Source organism: Micromys minutus, assembly GCF_963924665.1.
Source record: "Micromys minutus genome assembly, chromosome: 12".
Classification (NCBI taxonomy): Eukaryota; Metazoa; Chordata; class Mammalia; order Rodentia; family Muridae; genus Micromys; species Micromys minutus.
The window spans coordinates 37,376,254-37,400,702 of NC_137981.1; the positions used below are offsets into that span (position 1 = coordinate 37,376,254).

Sequence of the window (24,449 nt, forward strand, 5' to 3'; positions counted from 1 at the left end):
GAGCAGACCGGGTCCTACGCCACAGGGGCACGCGGCGCATGCGTTACTCCTCTCAGACGCAGGAAGGGTGGGAAAGTCGCGAGTAATGAAAGGGATACTGGTTACATCTTATTTTATTTCTTTACAAATTAAAGATGCATTGAAAAATAAACCAATGAAAAGAAATGAAAGGTCCATAGCAGGGGCATCCTGGGCTGGGAGCAGGCAAGCCTGACCACCGTCATTCCTAGCCCTTGTCCTGCCCAGCCAATTGGAGTTGGAAGATAACTTGTCAGCCACTCAGTCAATACCAAAGCCCAGTAACGTCCTGGCACCGGAAGGCAGGGCTCCTGCCATCTCTGCCTCTCCCCAACAACGTTTCTGGTGGAAGCTGAGTGGAATGTGGGCTGGCTCTGTGAGGTATTGCAAGTTGACCATCAGGCTCTCTACAGAACCAGGATTGGGGCTTCTCCATCTGGAAAGGAGGCTGCTACTTCCCCTAGGTGTTAATATGCTTTGTAATTCAGTCCCCAGGCTCATTCATCTCTAGCTATGTGCGTCTGTCCACGAAGTGCTCACCAATCATTGCAGGGGAGCGAGAGCGCGCACAGTGGAAGTAGAGAGACTAGTCATCCATCCTCAGTAACTATGACTTTGCCACCAGGCCCCCAAAGGACCAACTGTTTTACTCTCCACCACCTACGGTCTGTACCCCAGCTCTTGTGCACCTGTATATTTTATCCCTAATATAGGAAGTTGTGATGACACGGAGCTGAATTTGCCACCTCCTGTAAGAACCCTGGGATTCCCACTTCTTGCCTGCCCCTTTCCTCTTGGAAGCTGGTCCAAAGGGACACATTGTTGCCAGGGCATGGCTGCCTCCAAACCCCCAACACCGAATCATATACAGTGAACTGAGAAACTACATTCATTACAACAGGATTAGCAGGAGAAAGGGTAGAGTAAGGGGCCTGGGGCACCTTCGATCAGCAGGACATGACAGAGTGATAGGGTATTTGAGCCCAGAAAGAAGGTGTCTCTTTATATCTCGCCCTCCCCCCCAAAGAAGTCAACTGAGGTCAGCTTACATGACTTATAAGATATGGAACTGTCCCAATTTCTCTGCCATCCTGGGGTTCTTTCTGGAAGCTTGCCTGGGACCCTATGCCATTCACCCACTTGCTTTAGCTCAGTAGCTGCCGAATCTCCTTGTGCATATGACAGAGAAAGTCCACATAGGATGCACCTCCACTTAGGCTCTTATCTTCCACCAGGAAGTGTTTGAACAGCATCTCCAGCTTGTCTTCCTGTTTGACCACGATAAGCTACGGCCAGAAGGCAGATTGTAAGGAAGGGCAGATGGTAGTGAAGTATTCATACACTCCCTCCCCCATGCTCCTTCCTGCTGACTTGATAAGAAATCCAGGCTTCAGAGCAATGTTACTGTGCTGGGCATGTAGCTTAGTGATGAAAGTGCTTGTCTGGCATACAGGAGGCCTAGGGTTCAATATCCAGCCCCAGCCATGCAAAACACAGAACATCTGTGTTACCTTCATGTACCGCATTCTCTGTGCCCGTAAGCTATCAATGAGGCCTCGAACTTTCTTAGACAGTGGATTATCCAGAACTGGAAGAACACTCTGGAACAAAAATTCATTCATTACTTTGATAAACTGCTTTTAAGTCCATCAAGAGGAAACACATATTTAGGTATCATCTGAAATGAGGAAACCAGAAAAACTGTGATAGTCCCTTCCCTTGCCTCAAGTGTTCTCTGGGGCATAATAAAGGGACCAGCATGACTTCACTGACCCACAATCAAATAACCAAAGTGTTTCCATACCCATCCTTAACACCCTCCCTGTTCTCACCAAGCCACTGGTGATCTGACTGAAGGAGGCGACGTTAAAAAGGCTCTGGACAACACCTTGTTGGACGCTTGCTCCCACCCAGACAAAGAGGTTGAGCCCATTTTCCAGCAAATATATATCACCACTGCTTAAACGCTCTTCAGAGGCGCGAACTGCTGGTGGTTCAGTGGTACTATCAAGGGGAGACTTTGTCTAGACAAAAAGGAAGAAAAAAAAAAACATCACCAAGAACTACAACACACTCCTTTACACACACAAACCAAGAAAGCTAAGTCTCTACAAGTAATATGAAATGTACATAAAAACAAATTTCTTAGTGTTGGCAATATAGTAATCCACCCCTCCTCCTTAGAGGCCCTGTCCTTAGTCACGCTCCAGTCCTCAGTCGCACCAGTGGTAGGAGCCGAGGGTAGAAGAAGACATTGGTCTCGGCCACATCCATGGAGGAAACCAGCTGTCGAACATAGGCACGATCATCAGTAGTGACCTCAGCTCCAGGCTGCAGAACATCACTCTTCAGCACACAGTTCAGGTAGACTGGGAGCAACTTCATGCACTCAGGAAGGATCAACTGAGGGATTTATGGAAATAAAGTCAATGGTCATGAGAAGTCCCTCTAAAATGCAAGGTTTTTGTTGAACCAATCCCTCCACTGGCATCCATGCCCCACCTGTCCTGCAGAAGAAGGACTGGCACAGTTCTTTCTATAACAGGCCAGGATCTGGGCACACTGGGTGATGAGAGTGTCACGGACGGTCTTCACAGGGCTACTCAGAACAGCCCGGTATGCTGCACGGGAAGGAGAGACGGCGGTCACTGGCCCGCTTCCCATCACATGCATCTCCCACTATCACACCTACCCAGGAGTGCTGCACTCTTGACCATCCTGGACCTTCTCTCATCCCCACCTCCACACTGCCCTGCTTCTACTCTCACCAAACTTGGCCATGTAGTTGATGAGTGTGTCAGTCTCACAGTTTCGATACAGATCAGCCAGCTGGGTGCAGCAGTTTAGGGCCAGGTTGTGGATGCGGAGCCGACGCTGCCCTGCACAGCTGGTATAAAGCAGGGCACACTAGGGGAAGGGAGAAAGGGGGAACTCACACCCCTCCCTCACAATTTTACCCACCCCTATCTTCCCACTGAATGCACCCCGAACTTCTGTCCCCTGCCCGTCCCCCGCCTGCCACCTGCAGTAAGGCTCCACTCTCTTCACTGAGCCGGTCATCGTGCTTGAATTCCACAGTCACTGTCTTGTCTCCATCCAGCCCAGCCAACTCCACATCTGTTGTATTGCTCATGTAGAAAGCTCCAAAGAAATCTACAGCACGGATACCTGAGGCCATGGGGACAGGTCAGAGCTAAAGGTAAGGACATATGTCTCAACCAGATTTAACCTCAACCAAAACTCACCGGTACTTGTCCGAACCCGCATAACAGCATCAAAGCCAACCACCTTCTGTACATCCCGACGCAGGTCACTCAAGAACCGTTCCTGGTCATTTTCCACCTGCAATCCATGCCCAAGGTCACATCACTGACCACACAGCTCACCCCGCAGTCAGTCTCCCTGCACCCCTTCCTCTCTACAAACCTACTTAACCAGAGTAACAGCAAAAACAAGGATGCCAGTGACAAGGAAGCTTCTGCAGACTCATAACATAGTAGGTAGCACATAGAGTGCTTTATAGTAATTACTTAATTCTGTAGACAAATATTAGTTGGTAAACTCTACTTTGTGGATGAAAGAACAAAAGATGAGTAATTGGGTATTCTAGATCAGCAAGTGGGGAAACTCAGTATCAACCCAGGACTGACTTTAGAACCCATGTGCCTAATCATGGTTAGAACTACCATACTCTGGGCTCAACTTCACACACCATTAATAAGTTAATAGCTAAGGGTCACTCCACATATAAGCAGATATTTTCACACCCAGAATTCTATACCTGGAAGCAGGCATATTTGTAGACAGAGCCTCCAGTGAGCTGGGGAACAACAGAGAGCGTGGCCACATCGACATATTGGTTAGGGAAGAGGAAGAGGTCCACACAGCAGCCTTGGGCCACACACTCTTTGGCCAGAGTCTGATAGGTACCTGTCTGAGGCTGAAACAGAGTCTGAAGGAGAAGAGAAGAAATGTTTAAAAGCTTTGCTCAACAAGAATTTCATATGTAAAATAAGCATAATTTCAAAAGTTCAGACCTACTACCTTGTATTTCCTCAGGTAGGAGAAAGTTGGGAAGAAAAGGACAGAAAGGGGAAGGGAAAGGGTATGATTGGGCACAGCTATAATCCCAGCACACAGAAAGCAGAGACAAGATCACTACAACTATGAGACCAGCTTGGACTACTAAGTGAGTTCCAGGCCAGCCTAGGCTACAGAGTTGAACCCCTATCTCAAGCAAAAAATGAAAGAGCAAAAGGGAAGATTGTAGTCAAGTCAACCAAGAATTTTGTGATAGGGTTGGCAGTTCCAAATGGGCAAATGCAATCCCAGTCCACAGGGACAGTTACGGCCTTCCTCTATAATGGAATGCCCCACCCATCTTGAGTCGCACACCTTCTCCTTGTCTGTGTTGATCAACTTCCTATCATCTCTGTTCTTCAGCTTCCCTGGGGCCTCGGCAATGGGCAAGGACGTGTGGAACAGAAACAGCTTTCCTGCACATTCGGCAGCCTGAGAGCAAAGATGAACTGCTCATTTATTCTTCCATTATTCTCTCATTGTTTTCTTTATTAGGCACCAACTGAAACAGGCTGACAGTTATCAACCCACTGGGCAATATCGTCAGAGGAAAGTGAGAGGAAGTTGCCAGGGACTCTGCCTTACCTTCAGAGCTTCCATCCCAGCCTGGATAACTGGAGCAAATACTGTCTCTGTCTCTCTTGTATCTGCAAACATTTCTGGAATCTGATCCAATAAGCTGAAAAGACAGATGATGGCAGACAACCAAAATTACCACCCAGATTTTTCAGCTGCCTCCATTCTCAATTCCCTGAACAGGTATCTGGCTCCCAGGCTGAAAACTCTTGGAACACACCCCTGGCCATCTACTAACTGCTCTGCAACTCCCTGGCCTTCTGCAGTTATACCTCCCAACTCCTTCGTCTCCACCATCAGGCTCTTACCTGGTGATAACTGCCCGAGACTCACTGACATTGACTAGGAAGCCATCCAGCAGTGGCACAAACATGTCAGCCACATCAGATACAACCATCATCTGTGGCTGAGCCAAGGAGCTCTTCACATTGTAGAAGTGCAGCACTTTGTTATAGGTGACAAAGCCCACTCGGATTGCTGACTCTTCCGCTCCACCCTCCCTGTGGAAGGTGACACTGTTACCCACACTGGCCACCTTCTTCACCTCCCCAATTCCATGACACAATGTTCCACTTGCTCAGTCAACCCAGACACCCACCATTAACCAAAAGGAAGCAGCGCTTCCTCAACTCTCACCTAGGCAGGTGGTCTAAGAGTGACTTGAGCTCCTCACAGAGGAGCCGAACAAGACCAGTTCTGATGGCATTGTAGGAGACGTCAATCATAAAGATGAAGGCAGGAGGACTAGGAAATTTATTGTTCTGTAGAGGAAGGAAATGTTGAGGGTACAGGGAAACAGCAAGCAGTAGACTAGAAGGCAATGAGCATCAAAGGGGACCATGACAGAGTAAGGGAAATGCTAACAGCTGATTTGGGCTTTCACAATCCTCCACCCACTGTTTCTCTCCCACCACCTTCCCTTACCTTACAGTAATCTACAGTAGCCAAGAATTCATAAGATCCCAGAGATAGCTCAGGACGGTCATAAGCATCCACACGTTTACCAGTATGATCCAGATGTTGAAAATACTGAGGGGGAACTATGGGGTGGATGCAGTATGTTACTCACAAGATTCATCCTCAACCCAAGTATGCCAACTCCTAGCTAAGCTCCTTCACATCATTCCAAACCCGTCCTACTTCCCCAGCCCCTGAGAAAAGCTCCCTAATCTATCCAATGCAAGCCTTGCCCCAAAGCTCAGCCCTTACAACATACCGTCATTGATACAGCTGCAAAAGGAGCACTGAAAGCGCCTCCCTCCCTCGATGAATGTCATGAGAGGGCACATGTATGCTTTGCATCGATTACAGCGTAAGGGGCCAGATTCTCCATGGTCCACTACATATGGTGAAGCCTAAGGAACAAAGAGAAGGGGCTCAGATGGAGGGAGGTGACAGAGGGGTCAGACATACAGCAACACATGACACAGACTGGAGGGTGAGGCAGCAGGGCTCAGGTATTCGGCCTGGGGAAGGAATACAATGGAAGGGAATGAGAACAATGCTAACAACTGGGAAAACCCCATACCTCTCTTCATTTTCTATCCCAAAATGCATTCCTTCCTAAAAAAGAAGATGGCCTATGAAACTGGCCATAGCAAGCCAGGGACTGCCATGAGTGTATGGAGAGAGAGCCAAAGATTTCTCAGGATTGCTCCTCTGTCCTGGAGATGACATCTACTTCCTTCCCTGAATATCTATGGTGCTTTCCCCATCACTCACAAGAGAATTCCATGACACCTACTGTTGTCCCAGGTAGATGTCATCTTACAAACACAGGAACAGCACCCACAAGAGAAATGACAAGCCGAATGGTTCAGTTCTAGAAAACTCTTAAGATCTAAATAAACAGCTACCTAATTATTAAAAAATGCTTTCGCCAGATATATTGGCACGTGCCTTTGATCCCAGCTCCAGCCTGGTCTACAGAGTGAGTCCCAGAAACAGGTATACAAAAAGCCCTGTCTTGAAAAAACAAAAAATGCTAATTTTAGGTACTGGATTGGCAGATGGAGGCCCAAGCCAGGTGAGGGATGGAGTACTGGATACAATAGTACCTTCTCATTTATTTACCTATACCCAAGCCAACACACTTGAGTTTAAAAAACAAAACACACATACAGAACAGAATAACAGACTTGTCATCATCCAGAGATGCTGTTAAGATTCTGTACACAATACCCCACAGTTACCTGGCAATAGCCAAGCATGCTCCACCCCACAGTTACCTGGCAATAGCCAAGCATGCTTCACCCCACAGTTACCTGGCACTATAAAAGAGGCTGCTTGCCCCCTCCTCTCTCTCTTGCTCTCCTCTCTTGTTCTCTTCTCTTGCTTTTACCCCTTTGTCCCTCCTCTCCCCGTTCTTCCCCCCCCTCCACATGCTCATGGCAGGCCTCTTCTCTACTCCTCTTCTCTCTCTCTCTGCCACTACTACCCTCTTAACTCCACTCCTCGTGCCCTGAATAAACTCTATTCTATACTCTAACCTCATGTGGCTGGTCCCTCAGGGAGAAGGGTGCCCAACATGGGTCTGCCAGAGACACCCCCTTACCCCCCTACCTCACCACACCACCACAGAACATACCCCCCTACTCTCTTTATCTTTCTCCTAATAGATGTGACCACACAATGAGAAGTTCCTACATCCAGCTGTCTTGCCTCTAGAAATTAGGCTGGCCCTACCTGTTTGAAGACAGTGCTTCATGACATAGGCCTGGCTGGCTTCATCACAGAGATCTGCCTACCTCTGCTTCATGATTACCTGGGCTAACTCTTTGAGATGGAGTCTACTGTGTGGCTAGGCTGGGCTTGAACTCTATGCCTCCTGTTTCAGTTTCCTGAGTGCTACAGTTGCAAGTGTGAGCCTCCACACACACAAGCTCTGGTCCTTTTCATTTGTTCCTATCAACCCTGGTCTCACAAAGGAGTTCGTTTGCCTTTGCTTTCATCCTTACCACTGCTGCCAGGTTCGGGCCCTGGGAAGAAAGATATCAAAGATACTGTCTGTCCCCTCCTGCCCAACCAAGATGTCTTCCAGGCCAGCCAGGATCCCATCTAGAAATAAATCCTCTCTCCCTCCCCCCTTTCATTGGATTCTAGTCCCTTCCCAGCCTTACCTCCTCTGGGGGCAGCCTTGCCAGTGGCTTGATGACAGCAGCCAGAGGCACCTGTGCCTGCTTAGCCATGTCAGATGTACAAGGGATGTTATAGGATGTGCATCGAATGTAACGGGGACTTGCATTCCCTGAAGAAGGTAGAAGATTTGAGTCACATCACAGAAGCCTTCTGGATACCAGCTCTCCATTGGTGAGTCCCTCCACCTCCACAAATGTTAAGAGTTGGCAGTAACTTTTAGACCCCGAGGGACTGAGGTAGGGTGGGAGGGACTAAGGTAGGGTGGGAGGGACTGGTCTCTGGTTAAAGACTGACAAAAGCATGATCCATGGCTGATAGCCTTGGAGAACTAGCTGCCAAAAGGAAACAGACATCAAAGTTCCTCTCACCTTGGTCTTTTACCAGGAAATTGGTAGTAACTAAAGGTGGCACCTGTCCCCGTACCCCAGTAACAAATGGCTCTGAACCCCGGTTGTTTCTGTCATCTTCAATAACCTGAATCTGTAGGAAAGAAGTGAAATGAGTGAGATGATAAAAGAATAGGTACCAGACAAAAGCAGGCCAGAGCTGGAAGCGTAAGAACAGATAACTTGCCAAAAACCACTTCATGCACCAGGCATGCTCTCCTTCTGGAGACCATATCAAATGCCACAGTACTGACCTTGCACTTTGCAGCAGCTAGCAGTAGATGCTAGGTAGGCTTTGGTGAAAATGGACTTTCCGATAAACCACTCCCTGGCCTCCAATCATTAGTGAGTACCCTTTTATTTCTCCCACTCCAGCAAAGCTTATCATGATAAGACATGATTGGATTCCATTCTCTATCAAACCTTTCCCTCCCTTCCTCTCCATAAGATACATTGAGTCAGAGCAAGGAGAACAGAGGACAGAAACCCATATAAAAATGAATCTACCTGGAATGGTTCTAAACTCAATGAAATTAACAAGAAACACGGGGAGGAGAGAATTAAACAGGCAGAAATGATCAGGTAAGGTAAGGAAGCAAATGCTGCCTTCCTTTCAGGTGAGCAGCAGTGGGTCCATACAGGAGAGGATGAGTGCCCAATCCTTATGGCCCAGTCCTCAAACCTCTACTTGTGATAAGTAAGACATTGAGGAGAACAAACACACAAAGGATATGCAAAGCTGGTAATCAGACCCTTGTTCAGGCTGGTGATATTTGGTCAGTTATTCAAGATGAGTTTGATAAAACCAGAAAAAGTAAAGGCCAAATAATACTATATCCGGCAGCAGAAAGAGTTGAAGCTTAGAGATACACCAAAGTCTAAAACTCCTCAAATGAGAAGGTAGCCCACACTCTCCCCTGTGAGAAATGCTATGAACCCATACGTTCACAGTCACCCATTGCAACATTTCTCCTTATACCAAACTGGAAGGATCTGCTGCTCAACTCTGTCTGGTTCTATCACATGCCACACACAAGCTCCTGGAGGAGCCAGCAGGACTAGAACCAAAGCTTAGCATGCTACAGGCCCACCCACAGAGGCTGGCCATCCACCATCCCATATTCAAGGCACTGCTAACAGGTCACTATTTCCTCTGGATATTGTGATGTGGGGCATGCATATCCTTCAGCTTATAAAAGCAAGGCTCTAGAAATGCTCAGGGGAGAGAATGAAAAGGGATGGACATGGTGGATGAGGTGAAGTCACAGGCATGCATGGGTGACACTAACACAGGATGACAAGCACGGACTCCCACCCCTGCACTTACTGGACTAGGAATGGCATCAGGGTCTATTCTGTGCCTGGTTTTCTGCTGAGGAGGCAGCTCATTAAGTTGCTTTTAGTGTTTTAATAATAAAGGCAGCAGGAATACAAGGGAGGGAGACAAAAGAACAAGAGGCAGATGTTACTTCTCTAGCCCTGGCGAATCAGACAAGAAGAGCTAGAGCCTAGCACAGACTGCAAAAGTCAGGGTCCCAGTGGATCTGGAATGCCAACAGAGGCCTCACAAGGAGGCCTCAGTGACGCAGACTACAAGATAAGCTCAGATAGAACAAGCAGGAGGCAAGCAGGACTCTCTAAGGAGGCCCTAGTGGGGAAAAACTTGAGGAACAGGAAGTTCCCTAGAAGGTCAAACCTATACCTAAGAACTTTCATGCTGGGAGATGCCTCTACTACCCAGCTATACTCTCCTTCCCACCGTGGAGGAGAGAAGCAGGGCAGGGGAGGGAGGAACCTGTCGGTCCTCCTGGGTTCCCTTTAGACAACAGGCTTCCTCACCATGGTAGTTCCCCAAAGAAAGGGAAGAGAACGAATGGAAAATGACAATGGCTAAGTATGAAGAGGTAACTGACACCGATGTTACAGACAGGATAGAAAGCAGACCCTATGGGAAAGAACTACTCTACCTGTGTGTGATAAGGAAAGGGTGAGGATTCCAGTGGATCTAGGGGACAAGCAGCTTCTTCAACAGACTTCAGATACACCCTGCCTTTACATGCTGTGATTGTTCCACATTTACACAGTAGGGACCTGCCAATCCATAGTACTGGGGGCATCATCCTACAACACTGCCTACATAGGAGCAGAGAGGAACCGCTGAGACTTTTCTGCTCTGACCACCTAACACCAGAGAGGTCCTACCTGCTCTGACGAGCAACAGAATGATGCTCTACTAGATCTAAGGGAGTAGGACATGGCCACTATTCCACAGAAGGACAAAGATGACCATGTAATTATTATCATGTCCAGGAGCCATAGAACAACGCCCTCAACCCAGAGCTCTATCACCATCCTGATGACTCTTGGTTCCCGTCTTCCCCGTAGAGCTGTTGAGTTAAACTGCTTTAAAGACTTTGGGAACTTCAAGTTCTGTTTCAAAGACTTAAGACTTTCTAAGTCTTCCAAGAAGATGGTTGAAAAAGAAATGCTAACAAAAATGCCAAGCAAACATCTCATCTAGGTCAGTCTGTTCCTCTGGTCCACAATGTGTCCTTTCCAACCACATGAACCCCTACTTACAGGGCTGGGGATGGCATCAGGGTCCAGGCGCTTAGGAGGCAATGGCTGAGGAGGCCCAGACTGACTGCTAAAGTTAGGCGCTCCAGGGTATGGGCTCTCATAATTAGGTTGGGGACCTCGGGCTGGTCCAAAGGAACCTGAGAGACAAGGACACAAGGTTGACAAACTCAAAATTCCTTCCCCATCTCTCCTTAAAGCCTCAGAAAAATAAATGGACCCTTTGAAACAGATTATGAGATCTAGTAGTGCCTGAGGAAGCTACTCAAAGAAAGGCCACACTATAGGAATGAACTAAGAGGCATAAGAATTATCTTATAAATCTTATATCCTAGTAATGGTATCCTAAAGCTGTCCCATCTGATTTACTTAGCAAGCAGTACCAAAACAAACAAACAAAACTCTCAATAGCTGAATAAAGCTTTAGACTTCTAGCCAGATGCTAGGGGAAAAAACTCACCATTTTGCTGCAGCTGATAACCCGGCTGCTGAGGGGAGTGCATAGGTGGTGGTGGTGGTACTGGGGGCCCAGTCACCTGGGTGCCTGGGGGCAGAGCATGAGCAGGAGGCGAGGACACATGGTTAGCCTGGTTCACTGGGAGACTCCCAAAGCCCTGTCCAGGTGGGAGTGGACCAGTCATGGAAGGCATCCGATGACCACCTGAAGCTGGGGATGTGAAGCTGGAAGCCAGTGGAGGGGCAGATCGCAGGGGAGGCTGGACTCCAGGATGACCTTGAGCCTGGCTAAGGGGAGGAGCCTGGCTCTGAGGATAGGAGCCATATGGACCAGAATTAGGGAAATTTCCTGAGGCTGAGGCCAATGATGTTGGTGGACCTGAGAGACAGAAGAGGTAGAGGTGGAAGCCAAGTCATTCTGCCACATTTGGTAATTTCTTTTCCCATCAACAAAACAAAAATAACAAACAAAACCAAAGCAAAAAAACAAACCAAAAAACAAATCAAGATTGTCCCTGCATCTGGGGCTCAGAGGTAAAGGAATAAAATTTCTAGGAACAACATTTCTGAAAAGTGGATGATAGGGTCCTGGTCCCACCACTACTCACCATAGCCCAACCCAGAAGGGGGAGGGGCCTGGGCCACAGCACCACTGATCTGCATTCCTGCCAGCTGTGCAGTCACCTGTGTACTTGTTGGGGGAGGGCCATAGGGCTGAAGCACAGCTGGCTGGCTGACCACAGGGGCCAATGGGGGCCCAAACTGCTGAGTACCAGGGACCCTGTAAAGAGAGTGAAAGCAGAGGTGACTTGAAGGTGGGATGTCTGTCAAAGCTGGCAGAGTTCCACATCATATCAGGAAGGTACACTGTTCTGGCATTTTATGTTCATCCTGAGCTCTCTGATAGCTTCACACATGTAATAGTTGTGGCAAAGTGTACTTTCCACGAGGCTCACTCCACACATACCAAGCACTCTAGTTGAATACTATTTATTTTGGTAGACAAAAACCATTTCCTGAGCTTCAATCTACATCAATCTTGTGATCTACACCTGAGAAAGTTGAAAGGAAAAGCATATAAGCAGACCTGTAGCAAGTGCTCACTAATGTGAGATGAGTAAATACAACTGGATTGTTCAACCTTCTTTATTTATTTTTTGGAGACAGACTTTGTGTATCCCTGGCTGCCCTGGAACTCGTTCTGTAGACCAGGCTGCCCTCAAACTCATAGAGACCCACCTGCCTCTGCCTCCAGAGTGCTGTGGGTACATGCATGCCCAAGCACATGCCAAGGTTAGTGAACGTGTGGGAGTCAGACATCAGTTCTCCACTTCCACCACGCTGAAGCTGTCTTTCTACTTTCTGCTGCACAGCATACTCCAGGATAGCTGGACCTCAGGCTTCTGCCCAGTTCTCCTCTCTACACACCCCATCTCACTAAGAGTGCTGGGATTACAGATGTGCATCATGCATCTGGAATTGGTTGTGGTACTTAAATTGTGGTTATCGGGCATTTTATCCATTGAACCTTCTCCCCAGTCCCTCCCTGCCTTATTTTATCTCTACTAAGTAACTAGTACTTTATATTTAATCTATTCTATCTGTTCTTTATTCATCCATCCATTCATCCAGTCATTTCTCCTTCAACTGGTATCTCTTTTGTACTGAAACTTGAACCCAGACACTTGCATATGCTAGGCAAGCAAGTACTCTAATTGTGAACTATCCCATTAACCCAGCCCTAGTATTGTTTTCAACTAGTATTTCTGTTAGTGACCCCTTACCTCAAGTTCTTTGTTGGGCTTTGCACTATTTTGTTGTCCACAACACTGAACATACTGCTAACCACAGAGCAGATGCTCAACAAATCTTGTCAGACTAATTATATTGCATGGTACTGCTCTGTGAGTCAATGCTATCAACTGCCTGGTGCTATTCTGTCAAATGCTCCACCACACCTATATATAGCATTTATAGTTTTCCTATTTAATCTAAACCTACAATAATGAGACAGAGTAAACAGAAAACTAAAACACTGAAAGTATAACAGAATGAGCTAGAACCAAAGTTTAAAACTGATCCCCAACTTACTTGTAAAGATGTAACATTGGTATGTATACATGAACAATTCTAATACAACCAATGGCATAAGAAAGCAATCAGAAAGTATAGACCACTACATCCAAAAGCCCACATGTGTCTCCTTTATGACTCCCTCCCCTTTCCCCCAGGGGTAACTACTCCTAATTCTCAACTACCATCCCCTTGTCTTTAAAACTCTGAAGTTCAGTTTTGTCAGTTCTTAACCTTTTAAAAATAGAATCATGGGCTGGAGAAATAGCTCAACAGTTAAGAGCACTGGCTGGTCTTCCAGAGCACCTAGGTTTAATTCCCAGCTCCCATATGGCAGCTCACAACTGTTTGCAACTCCTGTTCCAAGACTGATACCCTCTTACAGATTTTATGTGTTTATACACACACACACACACACACACACACACAGGATTTTGTGGGGTTTTTTTTCTATTTTTTATGAAATTTATCTATGACATTCCCCTTTCATTAAATGTTATTCCATTAAGCAGGTCAGTGGTGGCAAATACCTTGAATCTCTGCTCTCAGGAGGCAGAGGGAGGTAGATCTCTGTGAATTCAAGGCCAATATGATCTACAGAGTGAGTTACAGGACAGCCAGGATTGTTACACAGAGAAGCCCTGTCTCAATCAAACAAACAAATGTCATTCTATTGGACACACCATAGCCTGAGCTAGTGAGGTGGCTCATGGTTTAGGTAAAGGCTCTTTGCCACCAAGCCTGAGTTTGATCTCTAGATCTATATGGCAGAAGAAAACCAACACCCACAAGTCACCTCCGATCTCTACTCTCATCATGCATGTAAGAAAACAAAGAAACTATAATAATTTTTTTTTTTAAATGCTTGTCAGGTGTTGGTGGCACATGCCTTTAGTCTTAGCACTTGGAAGGTGGAGTCCGGCAGATTGAGTTCAAGGCCAGCTTGGTCTACAGAGCTAGGACAGCCAAGTCTACACCAAGAAACTCTGTCTTAAAAAAGCCAAAAAGGTGTAACTCAACTAAGCATTTTACTATATGTAAGTAGTTGAGCTTTCATGGTTTTATGAGGTTGTTTGTTTGTTTGATTTTATGGTCCTAGGGATCAAACTCAGGGCTTCACCACACTAGAGGAGCTTATTTTAGGGTCAGTAAAAACAATGTTGGGACTAGAAAGATGGTTCAGCAGTTATGTGTATGTATTCCTGCAGAGGACCTGAGTTCGGTTCCAGCACCGAACATCGGATGGCTCATAACCTCTCGTAACTCTAGCTTCAGGAGGATCCAATGCCCTTCATGAACACTTGTACCACTATATATACACAATTTAAAAATAAATCTTAAAAATAATAATAACAATGTTGCTTTAGAGATTATACATTAAACTTATATATATAGGTATAGTCTTTGCTTGATTTTTTTTTTTTTTTTTTTTGTTGACACAGGATTTTTTTCATAGCCATGCTGGCCTTGAACTCACAGAGATCTGCCTGCTTCTGCCTCTAAAGTACCAGGATTCTTAAAGATTTGTACTGCCTGAGTTTTTGTTTGAGACCAGACCTTCCTGTTATCAAAATGGCATCAAACTCTTGACTGAAGGAACCCCACTGCCTTAGCTTCCCTGCCTGCTGTGTCTATAAGCACTTGTCACCATTTGCCTTTGCCTCGATCTGTTCATAGGGCTGTAGTCACTGTTACTTGTTTGTTTAAAATAGTCTCCATGTGTAGCCCAAGCTGGCTTCAAATTTGTGATTCTCCTGCTTCAGCCTCTCCCAAGAGTTAGGGTAGGTCACTACACTAGGCTTATACCATTTTTTTAATATTCCAAAATGTTCCCTTCCCTCCCTACTTCCTAACAGCCAACCTGGGCGAAGCAGTGCTCATCCTCTCTGACAGTGCTCCTCATCCTCTCTGACAGTGCTCAGAGACTAGTTTCTGCAGGTGTAGTCCAAAGTCAGTCTCAGTTCCAAGCACCTCATGGGAAAGTAGGGACTCACTTCCTATCCCCAGCACTTGCGTAAGTTTAAGACCCTGGCTTCTTGGGCTGATGATTTCTATGTAACAAGTGCTCTGATCTCAAGCCCCACTTAGTCTCTGGACTGTGAGGCTTTCATTTTCTTTCTAACAACCTAATTTTCAGTTGAAGGAGAAAATTTTTTTTCTTAAATTTCGATTTCATCTCTCTTTTCCAGAGTACCTCAACAAACAGTTTTCAAGTTATAGTAATATTCTACTCCAGCTGAAAGTCTTTGGTCTGCTGTGTATTGTAGTGGCAACATATGCCTTTAATCCCAGCATTCAGGAGACAGAGGCAGGTGGACCTCTGTGAGTTTGAGGTCCAACCTGGTCTACAGAATGAGTTCCAGGACAGTCAGGTCTACACAGTGAGACCCTGTCCTGAAATAAAGTAAACCATACTGAAAATCTGCCTGCTTCTCCAACTTCTTGACTCCCCTATTTGTCTGTCTATGACAATATGAAGTGTGACCCACGCTTACCTTATCTAAGACTTATACTCAGTGATGATGTATGAACACAAGACACTTGGTAAGTGCCAGAAATCATTTTTCTATTTCCATATCCATATCCATTTTTAAACTGTTACCAGAACCCAAACAACATTCTCACAGATGTGACCTCCCTCCTTTCATATACTTTGATGCAAAAAAAAAAAAGGAAAGGAACCGATAAGGTTCTCATCTATGCAGCTTTCCTTCTGGGTCTTTTCATTTCAGAACTGGCCGTGTAAGAATTTAATCAGTCAGTCCTACTAAGTGCCTGGCCTAGTGAAAAGGGAGACAAATACAGATAGCTCTGAGCTCTTCCCCGTTCCTTAGCATAAGCTCATGAGGACTAGAACCACTGTGGGAATATATGTCTGGATAACTGGGGGACAATCCAGGTTCATAGGAAGGTAATATGGAAAAGAACCCAGGTACTAAGATGGGTCCATAATAGGGCTGGTCATTAGTAGTACCTGTGACTGAGAAAGGCTGGCGACATGGCTCAGTGGATAAAGATGCTTGCTGTGAAGCCTAAAGACTTGAGTTTCATTCCCAGAACCCCCATACTGGAAGAAGAGAACGGATTACTATAAGTTGTCCTCTGACTCTCCACATATGCCCACATATATATCATTCATACATACAAAATAATGTAATAAAAAATAATTAAAAGAAGACAAATAGAATAGATAAAAAAAATAGACCCTCATAACATTCCTAACCTCCTATCATCACATTGATTTTAGGCTCACCCAGTACATACCTTTGCATCTGAGCTGTAGAGCTTGGCCCATTCTGTATATCACCTTGGCCAAATTGGCCATATGTAGTCTGACCACAAGGGACCTGTGCTGCAGAGGCTGGAGGCACCCCTGAGGAAGGTGGGGCTCTCGGCATACCTGAGGGTAAAGGACAGAAACTAAATAGATGGGAAATAACTTTCTCCTCCATCCTGAGGCAGGAATGCAGAACAAAAATCAGTAAGAGAATCTTCACTGACCTCACCCTCCAGCTACATGCCTCTCTCACTGAAGCAATATTTGCATGTGGATGTCCAACAAACAGGCTACTTGCTCTGACTCTGAAGCTAGTCAGAGCAACACAACGTAGGGCCTTCCTCTGACCAGCACACTTTCTCATTCAATCGAAGACAGCCTTCAACCTTTTCCAGGAAAATCTTATTCTACAACTTAGAAACTTGGATAAATGTAGAGGGTGATGTAGGAGATAATGAGCAAGAATATAATGAACTATTCTATTAGAAAGTAGGGCTCTGGGTTGGAGAGATGGCTCAGTGGTTAATAGCACTGACTGCTCTTCCAGAGGTCCTAAGTTCAAATCCCAGCAACCACATGGTGGTTCACAACTATCTGTAATAAGATCTGATGTCTACTTCTGGTGTGTCTGAAGTCAGGTACAGTGTACTCACATACATAAAATAAATAAATAAATAAATCTTTAGAAAGAAAGAAAGTAGGGCTCTAAGCAGGTGTGGTGACACATGTCACCAAGTACTTGGGCAGAGGTAGGCAGATCTCTGTGACTTTGAAGCCAGCTTAGTCTACAAAGTGAGTTCTAGGAAAGCCAGGGCCACACAGAGAAACCCTATCTTTAAAAGATAAAAGAAAGAAAGAAAGGAAGGAAGGAAGGGAGGAAGGAAGGAAGGAAAAGGAAGGAAGGAAAAAAGAAAGAGAAAGAGAGAAAGAGAAAGAGAAGGGGAAGAAGGAAAGAAAGAAAGAAAGAAAGAAAGAAAGAAAGAAAAGAAAGAAAAAAGGAAGGAAGAAAGAATGGAGAGGGAGGTAGAAAGAAGAAAGAAAGAGAAAAAGTAAAAGAAATTAGGGGCTGAGGATTAGTCAGTTGCTTGCCTAGGATGAACCCTTGGATTTAACACCCAACACCTGCCAGGGCCTGAAAAGATGGCTCAGTAGCTTTGGACCTGAGTTTCTGCAGAGGATCTATGTTCCATTCCTATTACCCACATGGTGGGTCACAACCATCTCTAACTCTAATTCTAGAGGATCCAACTCCCTCTTATGAATTCTGAATCCATACATGCAGGCAAAACATTCTCACCAGTAAGAGAAAATAAAAATGTAGTGAACCTAAATAAACTACATGGTGGTACACACCTATAATCCTGGCATTTGGGAGTCAAGAGAACCAGAACCTCACAAAACTGAGGGTGGAGGTGGGGACGTGTTTACTTGTTTGTTTGGTTTTACAGTGCTGGGGACTGAGTCTAGGGCTTCATGCAAGCGAGGAAAGTGTTCCTTCACTGAGCTATGCCAACTACCAGAAAGGCCACTCCTCCTTTGCACACTTCATACGTCCTAGTCTTACACTTTTTGCCCACTTCCATGTTCAGGAGAGTTCTCCCAAGTCTGAGACTTTGTTTTTTTCCTCTAAAAGGACAGGTGGCTTATCCCATTGTTAATGCCTTACCTACATTCTCACAAAAGCTATCCTGTTCTTTCTCTGGTCAGAGGTCCCTTCAAAACTGCTTCCACTACGCTTAGCCATACTTTTAAAATGTCCCTGACCTTAGGAGAAATCAGATTCAGAAGCTGAACTTGCTCACTAACCATAACAGAACAGACAGATTTCCCTTCAATAACAAACCTCTTTCAAAAGAGAATGACAAACTCCTTTCTGATAAGTCAAACATAACAGCAAAAGTGGACTCTGTCCAGTCAAAGTCCCACCCCAGAACAGGGCACTTCTAAAAGAACCAAGACCTAATTTTACTACTTCACAATTTGTTTTGTTACAGTGTGATTAAAGTGGTAATATTTCATTCATTTTCAAAAGCTACCCATGCCTTGCCTGACTGATACTTACTTCCCTACTTTATTAAATCTACTCTCTTAAAGTTTTTATATGTATTTATTTACTAGATTTATGTGTTTTATTTCATGTGTAAGCATCAAATGGATGACTGGTGCCTGCAGAGGTCAGAAGAGGGCATTGGATCCCTGGAAACTGGAGTTATGGATGGTTTGAGCTGCCATGTGGGTCCTGGGAATTGAACTTCGATCAACAAGAATAAGAAGCACTCTTAACCACTAAGGAACTCTCTAATCCCCATAAATTATATCTATGTATTTATTGCATGCGGAAATCAGAAGACAACTTGTTTCTCCTTCCATGGTGTGTATCTTAGGTCATTATGCTTAATGGTGAATACCTTTACCTGCTGAGCTATTTCAACCCCCTAAAACCACCCCACCCATCTCATTCATTCATTCATTCATTGGTGGTTCTGGAGATTGAGCCTAGAATCTCATACTTGTTAGGCAAGCACTTTGCTAATGACTTATAACTTCTTTTTCACTTTTATTTTTAGACAGAATCTTACTCTGTTACCTAAGCTGGACTTGGACTCACTCTACAGCCCAGGCAAGCCTTGAAGTTGCTCCTACTGCACCCTCCCTTATAACTGGAATTACAGGCCTGTGACAGTAGGCCTGGTAGCATCTACTTTTAAACAATATAAGGTTTGGCTGCTAGGCACTGGTGGTGCACACCTCTAATCCTAGCACTAGGGAGGAAGAGGCAGGCTGATCTCTGAGTTCTAGGCCAGCCTGGTCTACAGAGAGAGTTTCAGGACAGCCAGGGATACATAGAGAGATCCTGTCTAGTAAACAACAAAAAGACTTATAGAGTTTGGCTTACTCTACCTCTTCAGCCAGCATAATCAAAGTCTACTGTTAATAACTTTATAAGGTCTGCCAGTTTAACACGCAGAGGACCAGCTACCCTTCTTGGGCTGGCAGCAGCATAGCTCAACGATAAAGCATGTATACATGGGGCCTACATTCAACTCCCCAAGAGACACACATAGAATCTAACAAAACACCAAATTCTCTTATTTCACTCATATTACAGAGCATCCAAGAAGAGAAAACCCAAGAAAAAGAAAATGAAAACAGTAAAAGCTTCAGGAAGTACTACAAGTCAGGCATACAAATAAACTGTCCCCCTCAGATTCATTTACAGACAAACGTGTCCCAGAGTAGTAGTACAGTAAGAACCAGAAGTCAAATGAGAGGCACTCTTAACACATATGAGGAATAAGTGACTTCAGGGAGACGAAGTCAACAGGCAACAGAAGAGCTATGACTACAACCCTTCCATCCAGCTCTTAGAGACGCAGTAATGAGGTTGTTCAGAGTGACAACACCAAAGTGAGCTCTTATTGAATCTGGAAGTAAGCATTCTTACTAGATGGCTTAGAGACAGTCAAAAGCAAGGTGAGACAAGACTACTCCGAGGGCCTTCACTTTCAGAGAGCCAGATTCATGTTCCTCAATCACAGTCCCTAAGCAGCTTCATTAAAGCAATGCAATCTAACCTGAAGACAGCTCACTCCCTTCCTTAGCTCAGAAAGAACCTGGAAACATACCTTGAGGAGGGCCCTGTTGATAGCCTGGCATTGGGCCATTGTAAGTTCCATAGGGAGTAGCAGGGGCTGCAGGTCCTGGCTGCCCACCATAACTAGACGGATGATAACCTGGGTAGATGGGCTGGTTCTGCCCAAATGGTGGAACAGGTGGAGCTGACTGGTTGACATTCATTATGAGAGCATCCCCGACTTGATCTCACCTATTGAATGAAGGAAAAGGAAGAAATCAGTCAAAACAAACTTTCTAAGGCAAGAACAACTATTCAGGGCAGGAAGGAAGAGACGAAAAGGGACTGAGCTTATTGGGCAGTGATCAGTTGAACTGTTCCCACACTACCACAGGATCTCAGAAACTTCCTGCCCCAGCTGGTGCCTAGTCACTTTCCTCAAAGCAAGGATTTTGTTACTACTGTGAACCCCATGTTGTGTCACTGCCAAGAAGGTATAAATTTCAACTTCAGACAGACCTAATGGAACAGAACAGCAGCCACCATTCTCCAGTGGTATGATTTTCAGTGTCTAGTCACAGGGAGTCCTCCCTCTGATCTGATAACTACCATGAGTTACAGGTTAAATAAAACAAAGTTTCCACTTTCCATTCATTGTGTCTATCACCAAGTCATCCATTCATCCCCCAAACACTGAGTAACTTCAAATGTACTGGGTTCTTGTTTTTTAACTACTAAGGCAAAAAGTAAAAAACTGATCAACTACATCCCCACCCCTAAGAAAAACTGTAAAGTAGCTGTTTGGGAGAAACAGTATTCTTTGCTGACCTACAATAATCCAAATGTTACTCTAACCCTAGTCTTTCCATGAATAGAATGTATTAACCTCATAAATGAAACATTAAGATTAAAAAAAAAAGTAGCAATATTCTATGACAAAGATCATCTCATCCCTCAAAAAGAGGACTATGGGTATTCTAAATCTAAAAGCATACCTGTAATTCTGTTTCTGTTCTAATGTTTGTTTGATAGGTCAGTATCAAACTATTACAATCTTGCCCAGCAACAGAAGGACGAGTTGGAGGTCCTTTCAAGGGTCATTCCAAGAAGGGGACTGGCGATCTAAACATCTCATCGTTCTAATTATTCTACAGGCAGAAGAGCCCCAGGAAGAGTGAGACCTCCCTCTCAGGTGCTGCATTAGAACAATGGGTATGTATCTTTTGGGCTAGGAGAGCCCAAAAGCTGAACCTGCCGGACTGAAAACTCTGTAAAGTCAAAGCCATTTTAGGAACTGTCCTCCCAAACCCTAAACGTTGCACATGCTACTAACATCAAGCCTAGGTTCCTGAAAGAGGGAGTGGGGCGGAATAAGCTTGGAGTCAAACTCCACTCTAGACTCCATTCTAGGTAGACAGTCGAGGGTGACAACCCAAAGGGGCGGGGCAAGCTTCCTAGAACTCTTAAAGTACCCGAGATGCGGAGGCTCTAGAGATCAAGATCGGGAAGCCAAGCCACCGTCAAGGGCCACGAAGCGGGCCGGTTCACTAAGCAGTAAAGACCAATCCTCTAATGCCCTTCAACTTGCTGGGAGGGCGAGGCGGGAGCCGGAACCTGGGCCAGGAGGTGAAGGGAGGGGTCTGGGAACCTGAGACTGATCGCGGGTCGCAGATGCGGGAGGTGAGGGTCTCTTTCTAAGCCCCGCCTCCAGGCTCCACCCTTTCCTCTAAAACCGGACAGCGATCTGGCCAGAAATACCCAGGCCTCTCCACAGCATTCCTCCCCACCACGCAACCTCGCGATGCCACTCCTCACCCGGCTCCAGATCCAGGTTCGACTTCGTTCCTAACGTCAAGGCTCCCAGGCTCGACTTCCGGTCCTGAGGGGGACTGGCGTGCCGTCCCCGGAAGTTCCGCCCCTTGCTCTAGGGCCAGGCCACACCTTCTGCCACGTCGACCTTAGGCATGCTTCCGGGAACCCGGATGTTGCGCATGCGTGTGTGTTCTATCCCGTCATGGACGCAGTCTGGGAAGTATTGCTGAGTTTCAAGCGGTTTTTTGTTTTTATTTGTTTTTCAGATTTTCCAGATTTTCTTTATGGCTTTACAAGCTGAGAGGGTATTGAGAAAACTAGGTCAGATTATTTTTAGTAACGCTCCCTTCGTCGTGTCGTGACTTTAAGGACCGCTAGTCTTGTATCCACTTCCTGTTAACCTTTCACCCTGTTGAATTGCGTCCCTCAGGTAGAGCTCACCCTGACCTTTGAGCCACACGTGGTAGTGGTAGGGTGGGTATTAACCCTTGATATGATATTGTGTGTTTATTAGTTCGAGTTTGGGCCGATTCGTTCAATGTTTGGACAATTTCTGCCCCAATTTCTCTAATAAAAAGAATGTCTATCGAACAGTGAATTGCGATGAATTTAGAGACATTTCTTAAGATTGTCTAGTATAGTGTTTATTCGATAAAGATTAGTTACCATTTTATGCTGTGCCCTTTTTAATAGAGGTAAAACTAACAGAATATAAAGTTCTCCCTGCTCTCTCTTAAAAGGGTTACAATGCTTCCAGTAATTGTAAGGCTCTTTAGAGAATAATTTTAATCAGTCAATAATTATTGCTCTTTTATTCTCTAATCGGTGTTTTGAGACTGGTTCTCAATTTATAGGCAGACTATCCTGAAACTGCATATGTAATCTATGATCACTTTGAACTCACAGTTTTAAGGCTTCCACCTCTCCACTGCATGCATTGTAATTCTTTCTGTGCTGTTACACTTTAAGCACTTCTTGGGCCAATTCAGGTTCTAAGTTTCATGAATAGAATAAGCAAAATGTTTTGTGGGTTTTTTATTTTTTCTCCTATGTAATGGTAGTTGCACAGTAATGCATGTTTACAGATAATGGGTATTTGAGTTTGCCTCAACCAGTCGGTTGTTTTTGTCTATCTTGTTTTAAATTTCTTATGTATGGGTATTTTGCCTGAGTGTGTATCTGTGCCCTTTGTGAATACAGTGCCTGCAGAGGCCAGAAGAGGGCACTGGATCTCCAGGAACTGAAGTTAACAAAAAAAGTTATCTTGTTAAAAGATATGTAGATGCTGGAAATCAAACTCAAGTCATGTAGAAGAGCTGCCAGTGTTCTTTGTCACCAGCCCTGTGGCTGTCTGGTTTTAAAATAATGTCAGTAGATGCTGGGATCAATGTCAGCTGAGACTTGTTAGAAATGTAATTAGGGGCTGGTGAGTTGGCTCAGCAGTTAAGAACACCAACTGTTCTTCCAGAGGTCCTGAGTTCAATTCCCAGCAGCCACATGGTGGCTCACAACCATCTGTAATAGGATCTGATACCCTCTTCTGGTCTGTCTGAAGACAGCTACAGTGCACTCACATACATAAGATAAATAAATCTTTTTTTTTTTTAAAATCTCATATTAATTTTGCTTTTTTGAGACAGGGTTTCTCTGTGTAGCCCTGGATGTCCTGGAGCTCACTCCGTTGGCCTTGAACTCAGAAATTTGCCTGCCTCTGTTCCCAAGTGCTGGGATTAAAGGGGTACATTACCACCACTTTGCTTTTGTGTCTGCCTGCCTTTCTTTCTTTCTCTCTTTCTTTCTTTCTTTCTAGTAGAAGTTCGCACTGTGTATCCCTTCTGAATTCATTGTGTAGTCCCAGCTGGCTTCCAACTCACAGAGATCATTTTGCTTCTGCCCCCAGAGAGCTGGGATTAAAATCATATGCTACCATACCTGCCTAGAAATGTACATTTCTAATTCACCTAGATGTGAATTCAGAGCTGGGGCTCAGCAAACAGTAGTCCCTTATACTAAGCCTGACAAATGATCCCCTCTTGGATGATTCTCTTGCTGACTGTTGTCTAGTTTAAGAATTTGCCAACTGCAACTAACATTTGTTGAGCATTTGAGCTGCCCAAACTTGAGCCCACATTTTAGCATTTCACATGGTTTATTCCGTTCATATTTCATTCCACCGTAAGGAAGCAGACAGAATCGGTCTTGCTTAAAGTTAACTCCTAATAAGAGCTAAGATTCACAGCTTGAAGATGGAGGCTATAAATCGAATTTTAAACTTTCCTGTAACTCAACCTTGCACTTAGAATGGAGGCAGAGGCAGGAGGAGCAGAACATCAAGTACCACCTTGTTTATAACAGATTCAAGGCCAGATTGGGTTATATAAGTCCCTGTCTTTAAAAAGTAAAGTGGAAAGGCTGTAGGTGTAGATGGAGCTCAGTATAGGGTGCTTGCCCAGTGAGTGTTCAGTCACTACCTGGTAGTTGA

The 24,449-nt window shown here is 45.2% G+C and overlaps 1 protein-coding gene across 2 annotated transcripts; it reads right to left on the reverse strand.

The window, feature by feature from the left end:
- Positions 1 to 95: 95 nt before the first annotated feature.
- On the reverse strand, positions 96 to 22,060 carry SEC24C (SEC24 homolog C, COPII coat complex component). 2 transcript variants are annotated; one of them, XM_080926705.1, is made up of 24 exons: positions 21,971 to 22,060; positions 20,208 to 20,407; positions 16,569 to 16,704; positions 11,840 to 12,012; positions 11,236 to 11,610; positions 10,779 to 10,915; positions 9,526 to 9,594; positions 8,181 to 8,292; positions 7,794 to 7,921; positions 5,891 to 6,029; positions 5,599 to 5,714; positions 5,311 to 5,435; positions 4,983 to 5,174; positions 4,684 to 4,777; positions 4,414 to 4,530; positions 3,800 to 3,970; positions 3,264 to 3,360; positions 3,041 to 3,186; positions 2,787 to 2,925; positions 2,521 to 2,639; positions 2,242 to 2,421; positions 1,851 to 2,042; positions 1,530 to 1,619; positions 96 to 1,304 (listed from the first exon to the last, which is right to left on the reverse strand). In XM_080926705.1, exons 2-24 carry the CDS (start codon positions 20,377 to 20,379, stop codon positions 1,164 to 1,166), a joined length of 3,360 nt encoding a protein of 1,119 aa, XP_080782831.1. In that variant the 5' UTR covers positions 20,380 to 20,407; positions 21,971 to 22,060; the 3' UTR covers positions 96 to 1,163. The 2 variants fall into 2 exon arrangements, with proteins under 2 accessions (XP_080782831.1, XP_080782832.1); XM_080926706.1 differs by lacking the exon at positions 9,526 to 9,594.
- Between the last annotated feature and the right edge of the window lie 2,389 nt (positions 22,061 to 24,449).

What these genes read in the sequence shown, in the direction of transcription:
- SEC24C (XM_080926705.1), bottom strand. Translation starts at nt 20,379, where the DNA reads ATGAATGTCAACCAGTCAGCTCCACCTGTTCCACCATTTGGGCAGAAC. An exon ending in CAACTACATGGCCAAGTTTG is followed by an intron (nt 2,640 to 2,786) that starts GTGAGAGTAGAA and finishes CTTCCCGTGCAG; the next exon opens with CATACCGGGCTGTTCTGAGT. An exon ending in AGAGAATGCGGTACATGAAG is followed by an intron (nt 1,305 to 1,529) that starts GTAACACAGATG and finishes TTCTGGCCGTAG; the next exon opens with CTTATCGTGGTCAAACAGGA.